The 23,591-nt window shown below is 39.7% G+C and overlaps 1 protein-coding gene across 1 annotated transcript in view; it reads right to left on the bottom strand.

Annotated features, from left to right (window-relative positions):
• The window catches only part of LOC128657193 (oocyte zinc finger protein XlCOF22-like), a 167,054-nt gene that overhangs the window by 37,412 nt on the left and 106,051 nt on the right, over nt 1-23,591 (bottom strand). The window contains exons 9-11 of the mRNA XM_053711444.1: nt 17,860-17,967; nt 17,655-17,741; nt 10,036-10,143 (exon numbers count right to left, since the gene is read on the bottom strand). Of these exons, the coding sequence (XP_053567419.1) occupies nt 10,036-10,143; nt 17,655-17,741; nt 17,860-17,967 (303 nt within the window). The remainder of the gene's footprint in view (nt 1-10,035; nt 10,144-17,654; nt 17,742-17,859; nt 17,968-23,591) is intronic.

The following is a 23,591-nucleotide window of genomic DNA, read 5'->3' on the forward strand; positions in this document are numbered from 1 at the left end:
AAAACTCCAACAGTGTATACTTTAGCTCTTATTTTTTTGTCTCAGGTAAAAGAGAATACCCTAGAGAAAATTAGGTCAAGATTGATGCAATGATACCTATGTTATTCTATGTCGCCTTCCATGGCTATTTATTTTTTAGGCCGTTCACTATGTTAGAGAAAAACTGTGTTAAGATGTATTTAATGGTATCTATGTGAATTATCATTGCCCTGCGTGGCTATTTATTCTCTGAGTTGTATATCTGTATACCCTGCTGGACTTAAATACATTTATAAAAAAAAATATCAAAGCCAGAGGTCATTTTCCAGACACTGCTGATGCTGGGTTAATCTAACCTTCAGGGGGTGAAATCCCAGGTTTGTATCTGGTTATAATCTCAGTTAATACATAGTAGAGAGTTTATATGATTGAGTGCACACAATGTAGGAGGTCAATATGAGGTGGCATACTCCAGGGTTTATTGCAGGGACTTGTTGTTCTGTTTTCAGTAAAATTGCTTAAGGAAATTAAAGGGACAGTCTACGCCAGAATTTTTATTGTTCAAAACGATAGATAATCCCTTTATTACCCATTCCCCAGTTTATCATAATCAACACGGTTATATTAATATACTTTTTACCTCTGTGATTACCTTGCATCTAAGCCTCTGCAGACTGCCCCCTTATTTCAGTTCTTTTGACAGACTTTCATTTTAGCCAACCAGTGCCCTCTCATAAGTAACTCCACGGGCATGAGTACAATGTTATCTATATGGCACACATGAACTAAAGCCCTCTAGCTGTAAAAACTGTTGAATGCATTCAGAGAAGAGGCGGCCTTCAAGGGCTTAGAAATTAACATATGAGCCTATCTAGGTTTAGCTTTCAACTAAGAATACCAAGAGAACAAAGCAAATTTGATGATTAATTGGAAAGTTGTTTTAAAAAAAAAACATGCCCTATCTGAATCACGAGTTTAATTTTGAGTAGACTGTAATTTTAAGCAAAGTGTTTTGCACTTATTGCATTTAAACTTGGATTTCAGTCCTACATAAATAACAATATTAAAGGGGCATTTCCATCTATGGGCTATGTGCTAGAAGTAAGCTTTTTGTGCGCATCAGGTTGCGGTTGTATGACGAGTTAAAAGTAAACTGTTTTCACACACGCGCTAACCCGACAAGCACAAAAAGCCGAACTTAGCAAATCGTGTGATAACCCATTATCCCATAGAAGTCAATTAATCAAAAGTGGGGGGAAAACTGGCACGCTATGTGCTATGTGCAGAACATTGGAATGTGAACTATGTACAGTAAATACACAGTATAACACTTTATTAAAAAAAACATAATTTATGCAAGAACTTACCTGATAAATTCATTTCTTTCATATTGGCAAGAGTCCATGAGCTAGTGACATATGGGATATACAATCCTACCAGGAGGGGCAAAGTTTCCCAAACCTCAAAATGCCTATAAATACACATCCCACCACACCCACAACTCAGTTTAATGAATAGCCAAGGAGTGAGGTGATAAAATAAGGAGTAAAAAAGCATACAAAAAGAGGAACTGGAAATATAATTGTGCTTTTATACAAAAATCATGGAATCTTGCCAATATGAAAGAAATGAATTTATCAGGTAAGTTCTTACATAAATTATGTTTTCTTTCATGTAATTGGCAAGAGTCCATGAGCTAGTGACGTATGGGATAGAAATACCCAGGATGTGGAAGTCCACAGAAGAGTCACTAGAGAGGGAGGGTTAAAATAATAACAGCTATTTTTGGCTGAAAAAATTAAATCCATACAAAAAAATAAGTCTCTCATAAATTTCAAGAAAAAAACTTAAATCATAAGCAGAAGAATCAAACTGAGACAGCTGCCTGAAGAACTTTTCTACCAAAGACTGCTTCAGAAGAAGAAAATATATAAAAATGGTAAAATTTAGTAAATGTATGCAAAAAATGTCCAAGTTGCTGCTTTGCAAATCTGATCAACCGAAGCTTCATTCTTAAAAGCCAAAGAAGTGGCGACTGATCTAGTAGAATGAGCTGTAATTCTCTGAGGCGGAGACTGTCCCGCCTCCAAATAAGCCTTGTGAATCAAAAGCTTTAACCAAGATGCCAAAGAAATGGCAGAGGCTTTCTGACGTTTCCTAGAACCAGAAAACACAACAAATAGACAAAGTCTTCCTGAAATCTTTAGTAGCCTCAACATAGTATTTCAAAGCTCTTACAACATCTGAAGAATGTAAAGATCTTTCAAGAGTTTAGGATTAGGACACAAGGAAGGAATAACAATTTCCCTACTAATGTTGTTAGAATTCACAACCTTAGGAATAAATTTAAACAAAGTCTGTAAAACAGCCTTATCATGATGGGAAATCTGAAAAGGAGACTCACATGAGAGAGCAGACAATTCAGAAACTCTTCTAGCTGAAGAGATAGCCAAAAGGAACAATACTTTCCAAGAAAGTAGTTTAATATCCAGAGAATGCATAAGCTCAAACGGAGGAGCCTGCAAAGCATTTAAAACCAAATTAAGACTCAAAGGAGGAGAAATTGATTTAATAACAGGCTTGATACGAACCAAAGCCTGAACAAAACAGTGAATGTCAGGAAGATTAGCAATCTTTCTCTGAAATAAAACAGAAAGAGCAGATATTTGTCTCTTCAAAGTACTTGCAGACAAACCTTTATCCAAACCATCTTGAAGAAACTGTAAAATTATAGGAATTCTAAAAGAATGCCAAGAGAATTAATGAGAACACCATGAAATATAGGTTTTCCAAACCCGATAACAAATCTTCCTTGAAACAGACTTACAAGCCTGTAGCAATGTATTAATCACTCAGTCAGAGAAACCTCTATGACTAAGCACTAAGCGTTCAATTTCCATACCTTCAAATTTAGCGATTTGAGATCTTGATGGAAAAATGACCCTTGAGGTCTTGTCTTAACGGAAGTGGCCAAGGTTGGCAACTTGACATCCGGACAAGATCCGCAAACCAAAATCTGTGAGGCCATCTTGGATATCACCCTTGGAAGAAAAACTAGAGGTGGAAAGATGTAAGCAGGTTGGTAAAACCAAGGAAATGCTAACGCTTCCAACATCTCCGCCTGAGGATCCCTGGATCCCTCTCTCTTTAATAGAGGCCAAGCCTGAAGAGCCCTGAAAATAGCACGCAGTTCTAAAATATTGATTGTAACCTCACCTCTTGAGGATTCCAAACCCCTTGTGCTGTCAAAGACCCCCAGACAGCTCTCCCCAACCTGTGAGACTTGCATCTGTTAAAATCACAGCTCATATCCGAGTATAATCCCTACACCATTGATTCAGCATGCAAAGCTGCAGAGGTCTCATATGAAAACAAGCAAAGGGGATCGCGTCCGATGGTGCAGTCATGAGACCTAAAACTTCCATGCACATAGCCACTGAAGGCAATGATCGAGACTGAAGGTTTCGACAGGCAGAAACCAATTTCACCCGTCTCTTGTCTGTTAAAGATAGAGTCATGGGCACTGAATCTATCTGGAAACCTAAAAACATGACCCTTGTCTGAGGAATCAAGAAACTCTTTGGTAAATTGATCCTCCAACCATGTCTTTGAAGAAACAACACAAGTTGATTTGTGTGAGATTCTGATAAATGAAAAGATTGAGCCAGTACCAAGATATCGTCCAAATAAGGAAACACTGCAATGCCCTGCTCTCTGATTACAGATAGAAGGGCACCGAGAACCTTCAAAAAGATTCTTGGAGCTATCGCTAGGCAAAATGGAAGAGCGACAAACTGGTAATGCTTGTCTAGAAAAGAGAATCTCAGAAACCAATGGTCTGGATGAATCGGAATGTGAAGATATGCATCCTTTAAGTCTATTGTGGACATGTAATGACCTTCCTGAACAAAAGGCAGAATAGTCTTTATAATCACCATCTTGAAAGTTGGGACCCTTACAAAGTGATTCAAAAACTCCAGACCCAGAACTGGTCTGAATGAATTTTCCTTCTTCGGGACAATGAATAGATTTGTATAAAAACCCAGACCCTGTTCCAGAAGCAGAACTGGTACAATTACCCCTGAAAGCTCCAGATCTGAAACACATTTCAGAAAGGCCTGAGCTTTCACAGGATTTGTTGGAACGTGAGAGAGAAAAAATCTCCTCACAGGAGGTCTTATTCTGAAACCTATTCGATACCCTTAAGAGACAATATTCTGAATCCAATAATTCTAAACGGAACCTGCCCAAATGTCTTGAAAGAATTTCAATCTGCCCCCCATCAGTAGAACTGGATTGAGGGCTGCACCTTCATGTAGTTTTGGGGGCTGGCTTTAGTTTCTTATAAGGCTTGGATTAATTCCAACTCGAAGATGGCTTCCAATTGGAGCCAGAGTCCTTAGGGGAAGCAGTGGTTTTCTGTTCTCTATTCTGACAAAAGGAACGAAACCGATTAGAAGCTTTAGCTTTACTCTTAGATTTTTTTATCTTGGGGCAAAAAAACTCCCTTCCCCCCAGTAATAGTGGAAATAATAGAATCCAACTGAGAACCAAATAAATTATTACCCTGGAATGATAGAGATAGTAACCTAGATTTAGATACCATGTCAGCATTCAATGATTTGAGCCATAAAGCTCATCTAGCTAAAATAGCCAAAGACATATATTTAACATCAATCTTGATGATATCAAAAATAGCATCACATAGAAAATGATTAGCGCTGTTGAAGCAAACGAACAATGCTAGACAAATCAGAATCTTTTTCCCATTGTGCTAAGCTATCCAACCAAAAAGCCGATGCAGCCGCAACATCAGCCATAGAAATGGCAGGTCTGAGAATATAGCCAGAATGTAAATAAGCTTTCCATGAAAAGATTCAATGTTCCTCTCTAAAGGATGCTTAAAAGAAGTACTATCTTCCATAGGAATAGTAGTACGCTTTGCAAGAGTAGAAATAACCCCATCAACCTTAGAGACTTTTCCCCAAAACTCTAAATTAGCCACTGGCAAAGGGTACAACCTTTAAACCTAGAAGGAGGAACAAAAGAAGTACCAGGCTTAGACCATTCCTTAGCAATCAAATCAGAAATAGCACCAGGAACAGGGAAAACCTAATGAGTAATCACAGGAGGTTTATAAACAGAGTTTAAACGTTTACTGGATTTGTTATGAAGAGGACCAGACTCCTCAATATCCAAAGTAACCAATACTTCTTTCAACAAAGAACGAATATAATCTTAAAAAGATAAGTTGAGTTATCAATGTCAATGTCTGAAGCAGGATCTTCTGAGTCAGAGAGATCCTCATCAGAAGTGGATATATCAGTATGTTGTCGGTCATTACAAAATTCATCAGTATCATGAGAAGTTTAAAAAAAATCTTTTACGAATAGAAGGCGGTATAGCAAACATAGCCTTCTGTATCACATCAGCAATATAATTTTTCATATCAACAGGGATTTCATGTACATTAGATGTTGAAGGAACAACAGATACTGTACTAGTACTAAAAGAAACAATTTTCGGCATGCAAAAGCTTATCATGACAACTGTTACATACAACAGCTGGAGATATAGGCCTCTACTTATCAAGCTGTCTACTTTCTAGCATTTGCCGGCCCCAATACGCTCGCCTAACATTGCCGCCGCGGATCTGTTCACCAAATTTATCAAGAAAGCTGTCAAAAAGCTGCGCACCAAGTACAGTGCGATGAGCAGCAGACTGTTAGCTAACAGTCATCGATCTCGCTGTTCATCGGCTTATTCGCAGCTTTCTTGCTACCCTGTCACTAACCACCCACAATATATTATACTGTTTTACCCCCTATACCGCCGCTCCCGGAGCCCACCGCACCTAAATAAACTTATTAACCCCTAAACCACTGCTCCCGGACCCCGGCGCAACTATAATAAATATATTAACCCCTAAACCGCCGCTCCCGGACCCCGCCGCAACTATAATAAATATATTAACCCGTAAACTGTCGCTCCCGTACCCCGCCGCCACCTACATTATACCTATTAACCCCTAATCTGCCGCCCCTATACTGCCGCCACCTACATAAAGTTATTAACCCCAATCCTGCCGATCCCGGACCCCGCCGCAAATAAATTAATTGTTTAACCCCTAAACCGCCCCTCCCGGAGCCCACCGCCACCTACATTATATATATTAACCCCTAAACCTAAGTCTAACCCTAACTTAAATATTATTTAAATTAATCTAAATAAATATTCCTATAATTAAATAAATTATTCCTATTTAAAACTAAATACTTACCTATAAAATAAATCCTAAAATAGCTACAATATAACTAATAGTTACTTTGTAGCTAGCTTAGGGTTTATTTTTATTTTACAGGCAACTTTGTATTTATTTTAACTAGGTACAATAGCTATTAAATAGTTATTAACTATTTAATAGCTACCTAGTTAAAATAACTACAAATTTACCTGTAAAATAAATCCTAACCTAAGTTACAATTACACCTAACACTATGCTACAATTAAATAAATTAAATTAATGAAATACAATTACCTACAATTAAATAAAAATAACTAAAATTAACTAAAGTACAAAAAAAAACGCTCTAAATTACAGAAAATAAAAAACAATTACAAGAAGTTTAAACTAATTACACCTAATCTAAGCCCCCTAATAAAATAAAAAATCCCCCCAAAATAATAAAATTCCCTACCCTATACTAAATTACAAATAGCGCTTAAAAGGGCTTTTTGCGGGGCATTGCCCCAAAGTAATCAGTTCTTTTACCTGTAAAATAAGAAATACACCCCCCCCAACATTAAAACCCACCACCCACACCCAACCTTACTCTAAAACTCACCCAAACCCCCCTTAAAAAAACCTAACACTAACCCCCTGAAGATCACCCTACCTTGAGCTGTCTTCACCCAGCCGGGCCTAAGTCCTCAACGAATCCGGGCGAAGTGGTCCTCCAGATGGACAGAAGTCTTTATCCAATCCGGCCAGAAGAGGTCATCCAGATGGGCAGAAGTCTTCATCCAAGCGGTATCTTCTATCTTCTTCCATCAGACGAGGAACGGCACCATCTTGAAGACATCCGACGCGGAGCATCCATCGATCCAGACGACTAAACGACGAATGACGGTTCCTTTAAATGACGTCATCCAAGACGGCATCCCTTGAATTCCGATTGGCTGATAGGATTCTATCAGCCAATCGGAATTAAGGTAGGAAAATCAGCCAATAGGATTGACCTGGCATTCTATTGGCTGATCGGAACAGATTGGATCAGCCAATTGGATTGAACTTCAATCCGCAGCCAATCGGATTTTGCCTACCTTAATTATTTTCTGTAATTTAGAGTTGTTTTTTTTTTGTACTTTAGTTAATTTTAGTTATTTTTATTTAATTGTAGGTAATTGTATTTAATTAATTTAATTTATTTAATTGTAGTATAGTGTTAGGTGTAATCTTAGGTTAGGATTTATTTTACAGGTAAATTTGTAGTTATTTTAACTAGGTAGCTATTAAATAGTTAATAATACAAAAGTTGCCTGTAAAATAAAAATAAACCCTAAGCTAGCTACAATGTAACTATTAGTTATATTGTAGCTATCTTAGGGTTTATTTTATAGGTAAGTATTTAGTTTTAAATAGGAATAATTTATTTAATTATAGGAATATTTATTTAAGTTAGGGGGGTGTTAGGGTTAGACTTAGGTTTAGGGGTTAATAGATATAATGCTAATGGCGGCGGTGTAAGAGGGGGCAGATTAGGGGTTAATAAATGTAATGTAGGTGGCGGTGGGCTCCGGGAGCGGCGGTTTAGGGGTTAAACAATTAATTTATTTGCGGCGGGATCCAGGATCGGCAGGATAGGGGTTAATAACTTTATGTAGGTGGCAGAGGTATAGGGGGCGGCAGATTAGGGGTTAATAGATATAATGTGGGTGCAGCGGGGTCCGGCGGTTTAGGGGTTAATACGTATAATGTAGGTGGCAGCGGTGTCGGGTGGCGGTTTAGGGGTTAATAAGTATAAAGTAGGTGGCGGCGGTGTAGGGGGGGCAGATTAGGGGTGTTTAGACTCGGGGTACATGTTAGGGTGTTAGGTGCAGACACTTCCCATAGGAATCAATGGGATATCAGGCAGCAGCGAACATAAGCTTTCGCTGCTGTCAGACTCCCATTGATTCTGATGGGATCCGCCGCCTCCAGGGCGGTGGATTGAAAACCAGGTATGCTGGGCCGGAATAGTACATGGTTGTTCTGTGATAACTTCCAAAAGTAGTCCGATTGTGCCGAACTTGCGTTCGGAACATATGTAGTGACGTAACCATCGATCTGTGTCGGACTGAGTGCGGCGGATCGTATGTTACGTCACTAGATTCTACTTTTGCCGGTCTGTAGGGCTTGATAACTATGGCGAATCAGCCTCGCCACAAATACGCTGCGGAATTCCAGTGTATTTGCGGTTGACGGCTTGATCTCTGCTACTTACAACAGATACACTTAGCTTTGGTAGAACTGTGTTCAGGCAGCATGGTTCCTACAGCAGCTTCTGAGACAGGATCAGATTGAGACATCTTGTAAAATGTAAAAGAAAAAATAACATTTAAACAAAAATATCTTATTTCCTCATATAGCAGTTTCAGGATTGGGAAAAAATGCAAATGCTAAATAAGCAAAAAAGCATAGCCCTCTGAGCATAAAGAAGGCAAGGAGCATATAGGAAGTGGGGTAAAATAAAACCAAACATTTGTTTTGCCGCCAAGTATGACGCACGATGCAAAAGGAAGTTTTTTTGGTGCCAACAACCATCCGGAAATAACGCAACTTGCGTCATAACAGACACAACTTTGCACCAAACAACCTAGCGTCAACTAAGACGCAGGAAATGACGAACTTGCGTCATCATAGACGCACATTCACGCAAAAAAAAATCTTGCTCCAAGAATGAGGCAATAAATAACAGCATTTTGAGCCCTTGCGAGCCTAATTTGCCCACAGAATTAAAAAACAAGTCAAATTGAAAAAGAAGACTAAACCACAGGTAAAAAAAAAACTTCCTAAAACATGATTCCCATACGGAAGCTACTAAATTGCAAAGGGAAATATACATAGACCTGACTCATGGCAAATATAAGTAAATACATATATTTAGAACTTTATATAAATACATAAAGCACCAACCATAGCTGATTGTGTCTTAAATAATGATATATACTTACTGAAAGACACCAATCCACATTAAGCCAAACCAGCAGAGGTAATGGTATAAGAGTATATCGTCGATCTGAAAAGGGAGGTAGGAGATGAATCCCTACGACCGATAACAGAGAACCCTTGAAAAGATTTCCCGTGAGAGAAACCATAAAATCAATAGGCGATATTCTCTTCACATCCCTCTGACAAACACTGTACTCTGAGAGGAATTGGGCTTCAGAATGCTTAGAAGCGCATATCATAGAAGAAAACAACAAAATCAAGCACAAACTTACTTCACCACCTCCATAGGAGGCAAAGTTTGTAAAACTGAGTTGTTGGTTTGGTGGGAGGTGTATTTATAGGCATTTTGAGATTTGGGAAACTTTGCCCCTCCTGGTAGGATTGTATATCCTATACGTCACTAGCTCATGGACTCTTGCCAATTACATGAAAAAAATTAATGTGTATATATATATATATATATATATATATATATACACATATATACATAGACACACATAAATACACACATATTTAGACATGTATTTGTATGTATATGTTAAAGCCCTTTGCATGCCTTTTTTTTCCTCTAACACCTAAAACCTCATATCTTTGAGCCCTTATAACATTTCATGCAATATATTTATTATGAGTGTAACTGTACTTTGCAATGTATTTTTGATGTGCTTTGTGACACTTTTAGCTAACTGTTAGCGCTCCACTCGTAATCTAGCCCTTTGTGTTTAATTGGGAGCAGATAAGGGCTCTAAAAAACAAAAACTCTCCTTCCCCCTAATAAACACTCCCCTGTGCCTAGTGGGGCAGGTGATCTGTATCCCTCAGACAGATTATACACGTGCACTCACCTGTACTGATATTGTCACTGATTTCCTGTTTCACAGCTTCCAGTTGACTATTTACATACAGATCATTTGTTTGTTCAGCATTAAGTGTAACTTCAGTCTTAACATCACCTGCATAGATCATGTAAATATGGCTACATTTTAGCTTTTTAGCACTGCACAAGGAAATTTAAATATCTTAAAGTCACACATGTACGCTCAACTGTGCTCTGTGTCCACCAGACGTCACAAAAAACATAATTTATGCTTACCTGATAAATTTATTTCTCTTGTGATGTATCGAGTCCACAGATTCATCCTTACTTGTGGGATATTCTCCTTCCCTACAGGAAGTGGCAGAGGGAGCACTCACAGCAGAGCTGTCTATATAGCTCCCCCTTTAGCTCGACCCCCCAGTCATTCGACCGAAGGCTAGGAAGAAAAAGGAGAAACCATAGGGTGCAGTGGTGACTGAAAGTTTAAAAAATAAAAATATATATGCCTGTCGTAATAAACAGGGCGGGCCGTGGACTCGATACATCACAAGAGAAATAAATTTATCAGGTAAGCATAAATTATGTTTTCTCTTGTAAGATGTATCGAGTCCACGGATTCATCCTTACTTGTGGGATACCAATACCAAAGCTTTAGGACACGGATGAAGGGAGGGACAAGACAGGGACCTTAAACGGAAGGCACCACTGCTTGTAGAACCTTTCTCCCAAAAATAGCCTCCGAAGAAGCAAAAGTATCAAATTTGGAAAAAGTATGAAGCGAAGACCAAGTCGCCGCCTTACAAATCTGTTCAACAGAAGCCTCATTTTTAAAAGCCCATGTGGAAGCCACAGCTCTAGTAGAATGAGCAGTAATTCTTTCAGGAGGCTGCTGTCCAGCAGTCTCATAGGCCAAACGGATGATGCTTTTCAGCCAAAAGGAAAGAGAGGTAGCCGTAGCCTTTTGGCCTCTCTGCTTACCAGAATAAACAACAAACAATGAAGATGTTTGACGGAAATCTTTGGTTGCTTGTAAGTAGAACTTTAAAGCACGAACCACATCAAGATTGTGCAACAGACGTTCCTTCTTTGATGAAGGATTAGGACACAGAGAAGGAACAACAATCTCTTGATTGATATTCTTATTAGAAACAACCTTAGGAAGAAAACCAGGTTTGGTACGCAAAACCACCTTATCTGAATGGAAAATAAGATAAGGGGAATCGCACTGTAAAGCAGATAGCTCAAAAACTCTTCAAGCCGAAGAGATAGCAACTAAGAACAAAACTTTCCAAGATAGAAATGTAATATGTATGGAATGCATAGGTTCAAACGGAACCCCTTGAAGAACTCTAAGGACTAAGTTTAGGCTCCAAGGCGGAGCAGCAGGCTTAAATACAGGCTTAATTCTGACCAAAGCCTGACTAAAAGTTTGAACGTCTGGGACATCTGCCAGACGTTTGTGTAGTAGAAAAGACAAAGCAGATATTTGTCCTTTTAGAGAACTAGCTGATAATCCCTTCTCCAAACTCTCTTGGAGAAAAGGCAATATTCTAGGAATCCTAATCTTACTCCATGAGTAACCTTTGGATTCACACCAATAAAGATATTTGTGCCAAATCTTATGATAGATCTTCCTGGTGACAGGCTTTCTAGCCTGAATCAGAGTATCAATGACCGACTCAGAGAACCCACGCTTTGATAGAACTAGGCATTCAATCTCCAAGCAGTCAGATGCAGAGAAACTAGATTTGGATGTGAGAACGGACCTTGGATTAGAGGTCCCGCCTCATTGGCAGGGTCAACGGTGGAATCGAGGACATGCCCACTAGGTCTGCATACCAAGTCCTGCGTGGCCACGCAGGTGCTATCAGAATCACCGAAGCTCTCTCCTGCTTGATTCTGGCAACCAGACGTGGAAGGAGAGGAAGTGGTGGAAATACGTAGGCCAGATTGAAGGACCAAGGTACTGCTAGAGCATCTATCAGTACCGCCTTGGGATCCCGGGACCTGGACCCGTAACGAGGAAGGAAAGGAAACTGCGCAACTGAAGCGTGAAAATAGGCCCCTCCCACCTCACTCGATGTTTTAAGGCCTATCAGAGAAACACCAGAGTGTCTTTTAATTAACCATGTGAGTTACAAAACTGAATACAGCTTACCCTTCCCTCATAGGGATATTGCCAGCCTTTTCTAGAATTAACACAGTCTGTCTAGAAAAATATAGACTGAACATACCTCATATGCAGCTTAGCCTGCAAACTGTTGTCCCAACTGAAGTTTTCCAATACTCTTCAGGCCTTGTGAGAACAGCAGTGGATCTTAGTTACAAAGTGCTAAGATCATCATCCTCCTTGCAGAAATCTTCATCCCTTTTCTGCCAGAGAGTAAATAGTACACACCGGTACCATTTAAAATAATAAACTTTTGCTTGAGAAGTAAAAAAACTAACATTTTAGTCACCACATAGCTCTTTGCCCTTCCTAGCAGTTAAGCAGGCAGAGAGAATGACTGGGGGGTGGAGCTAAGGGGGGAGCTATATAGACAGCTCTGCTGTGGGTGCTCTCTCTGCCACGTCCTGTAGGGAAGGAGAATATCCCACAAGTAAGGATGAATCCGTGGACTCGATACATCTTACAAGACAAAGTAAATTTATGCTACCTGATAAATTAATTTCTTCAATGGTACGACGAGTCCATGGATTCATCCTTTACTTGTGGGATATTATCCTCCTGCTAACAGGAAGTGGCAAAGAGCACCACAGCAGAGCGATCTACATAGCTCCTCCCTTAGCTCCACCCACCAGTCATTCGACTGAAGGTACAGGAAGAAAAAGGAGAAACTAAAAGGTGCAGAGGTGACTGAAGTTTAAAATAAAAAAATATAATCTGTCTTAAAATGACAGGGCGGGCCGTGGACTCCTCGTACCATAGAAGAAATTAATTTATCAGGTAAGCATAAATTTACTTTTCTTCTATAAGGTACGACGAGTCCACGGATTCATACTTTACTTGTGGGATACAATACCAAAGCTATAGGAAACGGATGAACGGGAGGGACAAGACAGATGGCTAAACAGAAGGTACCACTGCTTGAAGGACTTTTCTCCCAAAAATAGCATCCGAAGAAGCAAAAGTATCAAATTTGGAAAATTTGGAAAAGGTATGAAGCGAAGACCAAGTCGCAGCCTTACAAATCTGTTCAGAAGCATCATTTTTAAAAGCCCATGTGGAAGCCACCGCTCTTGTAGAGTGAGCTGTATTTCTTTCAGGAGGCTGCTGTCCAGCAGTCTCATATGCCAAACGGATGATGCTTTTCAGCCAAAAATAAAGAGAGGTCACCATAGCTTTTTGACCTCTACGTTTTCCAGAATAGACAACAAAGAAGATGTTTGACGGAAATCTTTGGTCGCTTGCAAGTAAAACTTCTTAGAGGAAGGATTAGGACACAGAGAAGGAACAACAATTTCCTGATTAATATTCCTATTAGTAACAACATTAGGAAGGAATCCAGGTTTAGTACACAAAACCACCTTATCAGCATGGAAAACAAGATAAGGTGAGTCGCATTGCAATGCAGATAGTTCAGAAACTCTTCGAGCCGAAGAGATAGCAACTAAAAACAGAACTTTCCAAGATAGAAGCTTAATATCTATGGAATGCATAGGTTCAAACGGAACCCCTTGAAGAACTTTAAGAACTAAATTCAAACTCCATGGCGGAGCAACAGGTTTAAACACAGGCTTGATTCTAACTAAAGCCTGACAGAACGTCTGAACGTCTGGAACATCTGCCAGACGCTTGTGCAATAAAATTGATAAAGCAGATATAAGGAACTAGCTGATAGCCCCTTCTCCAATCCTTCTTGGAGAAAGGACAAAATCCTAGGAATCCTGATCTTACTCCATGAGTAGCCTTTGGATTCGCACTAAAGATATTTACGCCATATCTTATGATAAATTTTCCTAGTGACATACTTTCGAGCCTGAATCAAGGTATCTATGACCGACTCAGAGAATCCCCGCTTGGATAAAATCAAGCATTCAATCTCCAGACAGTCAGCCGCAGAGAAACTAGATTTGGATGCTGGAACGGACCTTGAATCAGAAGGTCCTGTCTCAGTGGCAGAGTCCATGGTGGAAGGGATGACATGTCCACCAGGTCTGCATACCAAGTCCTGCGTGGCCACGCAGGTGCTATCAAAATCACCAATGATCTCTCCTGTTTGATTCTGGCAATTAAACAAGGAAGGAGAGGAAATGGTGGAAACACATAAGCCAGGTTCAACGACCAGGGTACTGCTAGAGCATCTATCAGTACTGCCTGAGGATCCCTTGACCTGGACCCGTAACAAGGAAGTTTGGCGTTCTGACGAGCCATCAGATCCAATTCTGGTGTGCCCCATTGCTGAATCAATTGTGCAAACACCTCCGGATGGAGTTCCCACTCCCCCGGATGAAAAGTCTGACGACAAGAGTGAGTCTCTGCCCATGGAATTATTTTGGTAACCTCTATCATCGCTAGAGAACTCTTTGTTCCCCCCTTGATGATTGATATATGCTACAGTCGTGATATTGTCCGACTGGAATCTTATGAATCTGTCCGAAGCCAGCTGAGGCCACGCCTGAAGCGCGTTGAATATCGCTCTCAGTTCTAATTTATTTATCGGGAGGAGAGCCTCCTCCTGAGTCCACAAACCCTGTGCTTTCAGGGAATTCCAGACTGCACCCCAGCCCAAAAGGCTGGCGTCCGTCGTCACTATGACCCACGCTGGCCTGCGGAAACACATTCCCTGGGACAGATCATCCTGTGACAACCACCAAAGAAGAGAGTCTCTGGTCTCTTGATCCAGATTTATCTGAGGAGATAAATCTGCATAATCTTATCCTGAGGAAGGGCATGGCCTTTTTCTCCAGTAATGTCTGAAATGATCTCTTTCAGTTCAGGCCCGAATAGGGTCTTACTTTTGAAAGGGGTGGCTAAAAGCTTACATTTTGATGACACATCAACAGACCAGGACTTAAGCCATAACACTCTACGCGCTAAAATGGCAAAACCTGAATTCTTTGCCCAGATACACACCAACCAAGCCGCTACAGACGCGGCAATTCCAGCGTGAGCGGTGAACGGGGGCGGATTAATCGAAGCAGCAAACAGGTTACAGGGATGCTTGCTGAATGTAAATGGCCGGTGTGCCGAAAAATAGTCCACAATAGTAAGTTACAGCAGCACTTTGAGCAAAGAGAGTCTCAGGGCATAAAAAGTAAAATTAAAAAATACCTTTATTCCAACATGGTTAAAATAGTACACAGCAACAAACTCCCTAAGGGAGTTTTTTGCTGTGTACTATTTTAACCATGTTGGAATAAAGGTATTTTTTAATTTAACTTTTTATGCCCTGAGACTCTTTTTGCTCAAAGTGCTGCTGTAACTTATTATTCAGAATTCTTTGCCGCTAATTTAGCCAGTTGAAAAGCGGCATCTGTAAGCTAGCTTGAGAGCCCTAATTCTATCCAGAATATCATCTAATGGGGTCTCAACCTGAAGAGCCTCCTCCAGAGCCTCGAACCAAAAAGCAGCTGCAGTAGTTACAGGAACAATGCACGCTATAGGTTGCAGAAGAAAACCCTGATGAACGAATATTTTCTTTAGGAGACCCTCTAATTTTTTATCCATAGGATCTTTGAAAGCACAACTGTCCTCAATAGGTATAGTTGTACGCTTAGCCAGGGTAGAAATAGTTCCCTCCACCTTAGGGACCGTCTGCCACAAATCCCGCATGGTGTCTGATATGGGAAACATTTTTTAAAAGTAGGAGGGGGAGCGAACGGAATACCTGGTCTATCCCACTCCTTAGTTACAATGTCCGAAATCCTCTTAGGGACCGGAAAAACATCAGTGTAGGCAGGAACCTCTAGATATCTGTCCATTTTACACAATTTCTCTGGAACTACAATAGGGTCACAATCATCCAGAGTCGCTAAAACCTCCCTGAGCAACAAGCGGAGGTGTTCTAGTTTAAATTTAAAAGCCGTCATATCTGAGTCTGTCTGAGGGAACATCTTTCCTGAATCAGAAATCTCTCCCTCAGACAACAAATCCCTCACCCCAACTCAGAACATTGTGAGGGTACATTGGATATGGCTAATAAAGCGTCAGAGGGCTCAGCATTTGTTCTCACACCAGACCTACTGCGCTTCCCCTGCAACCCAGGCAACTTAGATAAAACCTCTGTGAGGGTAGTATTCATAACTGCGGCCATATCTTGCAGGGTGAAAGAATTAGACGCACTAGAAGTACTTGGCGTCGCTTGTGCGGGCGTTAGTGGTTGTGACACTTGGGGAGAATTAGATGGCATAACCTGATTCCCTTCTGACTGCGAATCATCCTGTGACATACTTTTATTAGCTAAAATATGTTCTTTGCAATTTATTGACCTTTCAGTGCATGAGGGACACATTCTAATTGGGGGTTCCACAATGGCTTCTAAACACTTTCCTCAATGTCCGACATGTTGAACAGGCTAGTAATGACCACAAACAAGCTTGAAAACACTTTATTTAGTGAAAAAATAACAATCTTAAAAAACGGTACTGCACCTTTAAGAGAAAAAAAGCATACACGTTCTGCAAAACTGCTTTAAAATACACCAATCTTTTCAAATTTTTGATATAAGACTCAATTTGTGTAGTTAAGTTTGCCCCACAAGAAAAACAAACATTTAACCCTTTATTGTGAAAACCAGATCAATAAGGCCTAAATCCGGAAAAAACACCCCCAGCACCTCGTCACAGCCCTGCTGTGGCGCCTACCTGCCCTCAGGGATTGGAAAAATGGGGTTAAAGCTTTGATTTGGCCCAATACTTCTACAAGGGCCCTCCGGAGTTGGAGCTTGCTGCTTGCTTAGTAAATACAACTGCGCAACTGAGGCGCGAAAATAGGCCCCGCCCATCTTACTCAATGTTTTGTCAGCCTAAATGAACCGCACCAGAACGGTTCCAAACTAGCCATGTGGGTTCTGAGACCCAAAAAATAAGCCAAGTGTACCCTCAATAAAGTTGCCAAAAAACGTTATTGCCCAAAAAACGTTAACAGCACTCCCAGTTCACAAAACATTTGCCCACAAACATTCAAAACTCAGTGTCAACCATTTTTTAATTAGCCCCATATGCAAGCTTAGTAATACCCTTCTATAACTCTTAGGATTACTGCTTACCCTTACCTTCATGGGGATACTGTCAGCCTTTCTGAAATACCACAGTATCTCCAGAAAAAACGACTGAACATACCTCACTGCTATATAGCATGAAAACGTTCCTCACACTGAAGTTTCTTGTACCCCTCAGCCTCTGTGGGAACTGCTCTGGATCTTAGTGACAAATGCTAAGATCATCAGCCTCCAGGCAGAAATCTTCATCCATCTGCTGTCTGAGAGTAAATAGTACACACCGGTACCATTTAAAATCAAAAACTCTTGCTTGAAGAAAATAAAAATTAACATTTTATCACCTCTTTCACTTTAACCTTCCTAGTACTTAGAGTAGGCTCTGCTGTGGTGCTCTTTGCCACTTCCTGTTAGCAGGAGGATAATATCCCACAAGTAAAGGATGAATCCATGGACTCGTCGTACCTTATAGAAGAAATACACTCACCTGTGCCCTTTAGCGCTTCAGTCATATTTCTTAGCCACTGACTTTGTGATTCTTCTGAATTACAGGAAATCACAGCATCATAATCACCTGATGTAAAAATTGAAAAAAGTTAAAAAAAGCCTCTCTACCCCAATAAAAAATTGTTTCCCTCTACCTACTGGACCAGGTGATCTGTATCCCTCAGACACATCACATGGGCACTCACCTGTACTGATATTGTCACTGATTTCCTGCTTAGAAGCATCCCGCTGACTCTTTACATACAGATTATTTGTTTGTTCAGTATTAAGTGTGACTTCAATATTAACATCACCTGCACAGATCAAATAAATACGGTCACATTTCAGCTTTTGAGCACAGAACAAGGAAATTAAAATATCTGAATGTCACACACAGACATTCATCTTTACCCATTGTCCCTCAGACATGTCACACATACCCTCACCTGTGCCCAGTGTTCCTCAGACACATCAGACACACCTACACCTACGTGTATATACGGACCTTTTATGACATGATGTCCTTTCAGCTACTATAGGGGATTATTTATCTGTATCCAATGGCCATTGGTGGTTTTGTATTTCTATATGTTTAGTACACTAATTAATTAATTGAGCATTTGTCACTTTTTATGTCATATGTTTTTATATTCTGTATGTATTTGGTAAAAATGAAATGCAATTTAACCTAACTAACATTATGCATTGCTAGATATCTAATTGCGAAGGGAGCCTGTCACCTTGGGATTGGCCCACGTTACTCACGTAGCCTTTAGGGTTTATATTTATTTATTATCTTCGGATAGTTATATGTGTAAGTGCCGGCTAGGACATGCTTTTTTTTTTATTATTTATTTATACACACACACATTTTATACATGTGTATATATGTATATAAATATATATATATATATATATATATATATATATATATATATATATATATATATATATATATATATATATATATATATATATATATGTGCAGAAAGATATGTGTAGGTATGGCGCTGTATGAACACCCCAAAAATATATCTAGAAAATAGAGAGTGAGGAACTTGCTGCCAATGAATGTCTATCCAGTGAGAACTGAGCCCCCAAGAACAGTAAACCTGATAGATGAAATGTAATAGAAGAAGGGAAAAGGGTAAGGGGAATATTCAAAAGGCGCAACACTCTGGAAAAAATCCCAGTATTATGGGAGTGTTAGGTAAGGGGTATCCGAAAACCGTGTAGTGTGAAAAGAGCACTGCTAACAAGTGGAATAGCACAAAATACTGAATGTAGTGAAATTGATATTAATGGTTATGCTCCAACCATTATATGTGAAATTGTAGGTTTTCACACTGTTATGCTTGTTTTGTACAATAATCAAGTGGTGTATTTGGTCAATAGTCCTAAAATACTTATGTGGGTGTTAATAATGATGTTGTAGCCGCATAACTACTAAAATATCTAATAGACACAATAAACCATAAACTGGAAACATAAAACAAATATAGCAAAAATGATCAGAGTATTAGCATTAAACACTCTACCATACACTTAAAATATTTTGATAACCAAGATATGGCTGAATTATTCGCTATAATAATTGATTAGTGTCTGAATAAAATATGAAATGCAATAAATAATCGTTGCAAATATAACACTGAAAAAGTTCAGGTGAATGTCCAATATCAGATGGAAACTTCTGTAGCTGTATATAGATTAATATAATGCAATCTGATAGGCAATAACAAGGTAAATCCACGTTCCACAACGTACCCGTTGGGAGTCTACTTACACTCCTTTACCTCAATCTCATGAGGTAAGTGCCGCGTAGTGTATAGATAGTTCTCCTTCCCGGTATCGGTGGTAAGATGGGGTGATGTTCTCTTTCGATACGAAAATTTCTTTCCCTCTTTCCCGATTTAGGTGAAATCCTTTCTGTAAGGCCTTGGTCAGTCCTGACACTGCAGACCCGTTCCTCTATGTGCAGTATGTAATCGGATGAGAGTTAGTTGACAGGCCGAGCAGTGGATCCTGAGGCCTCAGTGTTTTTCAATAACTGATACCTCCCACATGAGGTGCTCCTAAACTGCTGGTGAACCGGAGTAGCTGTGTTGATACAAAAACTTGCAGGAAAAAGGAGGCTTAACCCTGAATGCCAATCCACTTTTCAGGGAGGTGTTCAGAGGTCCCAGTGCAACTTGAGCTGTTCCTTCTTCTTGTTTAAAGAGAACTTCCTTGTGGAGGTTGTGGTGACATCCACAACCTCCACAAGGAAGTTCTCTTTAAACAAGAAGAAGGAACAGCTCAAGTTGCACTGGGACCTCTGAACACCTCCCTGAAAAGTGGATTGGCATTCAGGGTTAAGCCTCCTTTTTCCTGAAAGTTTTTGTATCAACACAGCTACTCCGGTTCACCAGCAGTTTAGGAGCACCTCACGTGGGAGGTATCAGTTATTGAAAAACACTGAGGCCTCAGGATCCACTGCTCGGCCTGTCAACTAACTCTCATCCGATTACATACTGCACATAGAGGAACGGGTCTGCAGTGTCAGGACTGACCAAGGCCTTACAGAAAGGATTTCACCTAAATCAGGAAAGAAATTTTCGTATCGAAAGAGAACATCACCCCATCTTACCACCGATACCGGGAAGGAGAACTATCTATACACTACGCGGCACTTACCTCATGAGATTGAGGTAAAGGAGTGTAAGTAGACTCCCAACGGGTACGTTGTGGAACGTGGATTTACCTTGTTATTGCCTATCAGATTGCATTATATTCATCTATATACAGCTACAGAAGTTTCCATCTGACATTGGACATTCACCTGAACTTTTTTAGTGTTATATTTGCAACGATTATTTATTGCATTTCATATTTTATTCAGACACTAATCAATTATTATAGCGAATAATTCAGCCATATCTTGGTTATCAAAATATTTTAAGTGTATGGTAGAGTGTTTAATGCTAATACTCTGATCATTTTTGCTATATTTGTTTTATGTTTCCAGTTTATGGTTTATTGTGTCTATTAGATATTTTAGTAGTTATGCGGCTACAACATCATTATTAACACCCACATAAGTATTTTAGGACTATTGACCAAATACACCACTTGATTATTGTACAAAACAAGCATAACAGTGTGAAAACCTACAATTTCACATATAATGGTTGGAGCATAACCATTAATATCAATTTCACTACATTCAGTATTTTGTGCTATTCCACTTGTTAGCAGTGCTCTTTTCACACTACACGGTTTTCGGATACCCCTTACCTAACACTCCCATAATACTGGGATTTTTTCCAGAGTGTTGCGCCTTTTGAATATTCCCCTTACCCTTTTCCCTTCTTCTAATATATATATATATATATATATATATATACAAATTTTACAAAACAAATGAATCGTATATATAGAAATATATATTTAACAATTAATAGAACATTTTCTTCTATGTGAAGAGTATTGGAATGCAAAATATACATAACTCACGTTACGTATAGCTCACTTGGTTAACCCCAATTGTGTATGCGTGTATTTATATATATATATATATATATATATATATATATATATATATATATATATATATATGTATGTATGTATGTGTGTCTATATATAGATATATATATATATATATACACACATACACACATGTTGTGCGGTACTTTGGCTATCGTACCACACAACGTATATATATACGTCGGAGCTTCACGAAGCTCCAGCAGTCTTGGCTGTTAAGTTACAGATGAGAGCTATAGTTCCTGAGGTCCAGGCATCTGCCTGCATATGGAACCGGAGCAAAAAAATTGCCTTAAATTTTCACATTGGCAGACTGTCTGCCAGTACTTAAGATAAGGTGACCATTAGTGGGTGTGGGAGGGAGGAGGGCTGTTTGGGAGGGATCAGGGGGTGGGAAGTGTCAGGTTGGAGGGTAATCTCTACACTAAAACTAAAATTAACCTTACAAGCTACTTAATTAACACTTTCACTGCCGGGAATAACAGAAGTGTGGTGCGCAGCTGCAATTAGCGGCCTTCTAATTACTAAAAAGCAATGGCAAAGCCAGATATTTCTGCTATTTCTGAACAAAGGGGATCCCAGAAAAGCTTTAACAAACATTTGTGCTATGTATGCACAAGCAATTTGTAAATAATTTCAGTGGAAAACCCAAAGTTTATGAAAAAGTTAAAGTTTTTTTTATTTGATCGCATTTGGCGGTGAAATGGTGGCATGAAATATATCAAAATGGGCCTAGATCAATACCTTGAGTTATATACTTTAAAAATATATATACTTTTGGCAGGTAAATAAAAAAAAGCAAGGCTCTATTTCTGTTTAAATTGAGTGATAGCAAAAATTCTAAACATTCTCCGGTATTTTGGGCAAGTACTTCTCTGAATGTCTCAGTAGTGAAGGGGTTAAACGCGGTCGGGTTAGTGAGTGAGCAATAGGTGTTTTTTTAAACTTCAGCGCACTATATTGGAGTCTATGGGGAGAAGAAGTTAACACGGTTGCGGTATCCAAAGTTCCGCAATTAGCGTGCATCCGGTTTCGCTTGTGTGCAAAAAAACATAATTTATGCTTACCTGATAAATTCCTTTCTTCTGTAGTGTGATCAGTCCACGGGTCATCATTACTTGTGGGATATTAACTGCTCCCCTACAGGAAGTGCAAGAGGATTCACCCAGCAGAGTTGCTATATAGCTCCTCCCCTCTACGTCACCTCCAGTCATTCGACCAAGGACCAACGAGAAAGGAGAAGCCAAGGGTGTAGTGGTGACTGGAGTATAATTTAAAAAATATTTACCTGCCTTAAAAAACAGGGCGGGCCGTGGACTGATCACACTACAGAAGAAAGGAATTTATCAGGTAAGCATAAATTATGTTTTCTTCTGTTAAGTGTGATCAGTCCACGGGTCATCATTACTTGTGGGATACCAATACCAAAGCAAAAGTACACGGATGACGGGAGGGATAGGCAGGCTCTTTATACAGAAGGAACCACTGCCTGAAGAACCTTTCTCCCAAAAATAGCCTCCGAGGAAGCAAAAGTGTCAAATTTGTAAAATTTGGAAAAAGTATGAAGCGAAGACCAAGTTGCAGCCTTGCAAATCTGTTCAACAGAGGCCTCATTCTTAAAGGCCCAAGTGGAAGCCACAGCTCTAGTGGAATGAGCTGTAATTCTTTCAGGAGGCTGCTGTCCAGCAGTCTCATAAGCTAAACGAATTATGCTACGAAGCCAAAAAGAGAGAGAGGTAGCAGAAGCTTTTTGACCTCTCCTCTGACCAGAGTAAACGACAAACAGGGAAGACGTTTGTCGAAAATCTTTAGTTGCCTGTAAATAAAATTTAAGGGCACGAACTACATCCAGATTGTGCAAAAGACGTTCCTTCCTCGAAGAAGGATTTGGGCACAAGGATGGAACAACAATCTCCTGATTGATATTCCTGTTAGTGACTACCTTAGGTAAGAACCCAGGCTTAGTACGCAGAACTACCTTATCCGAGTGAAAAATCAAATAAGGAGAATCACAATGTAAGGCTGATAACTCAGAGACTCTTCGAGCCGAGGAAATAGCCATTAAAAATAGAACTTTCCAAGATAACAACTTTATATCAATGGAATGAAGGGGTTCAAACGGAACACCCTGTAAAACGTTAAGAACAAGGTTTAAACTCCATGGTGGAGCCACAGCTTTAAACACAGGTTTAATCCTGGCCAAAGCCTGACAAAAAGCCTGAACGTCTGGAACTTCTGACAGACGCTTGTGTAACAGAATGGACAGAGCTGAGATCTGTCCCTTTAAGGAACTAGCGGATAACCCCTTTTCTAAACCTTCTTGTAGAAAAGACAATATCCTAGGAATCCTAACCTTACTCCAAGAGTAACCTTTGGATTCGCACCAATATAGGTATTTACGCCATATTTTATG

The sequence above is a fragment of the Bombina bombina genome, chromosome 4 (genome assembly GCF_027579735.1).
Source record: "Bombina bombina isolate aBomBom1 chromosome 4, aBomBom1.pri, whole genome shotgun sequence".
In the NCBI taxonomy this organism is placed as follows: Eukaryota; Metazoa; Chordata; class Amphibia; order Anura; family Bombinatoridae; genus Bombina; species Bombina bombina.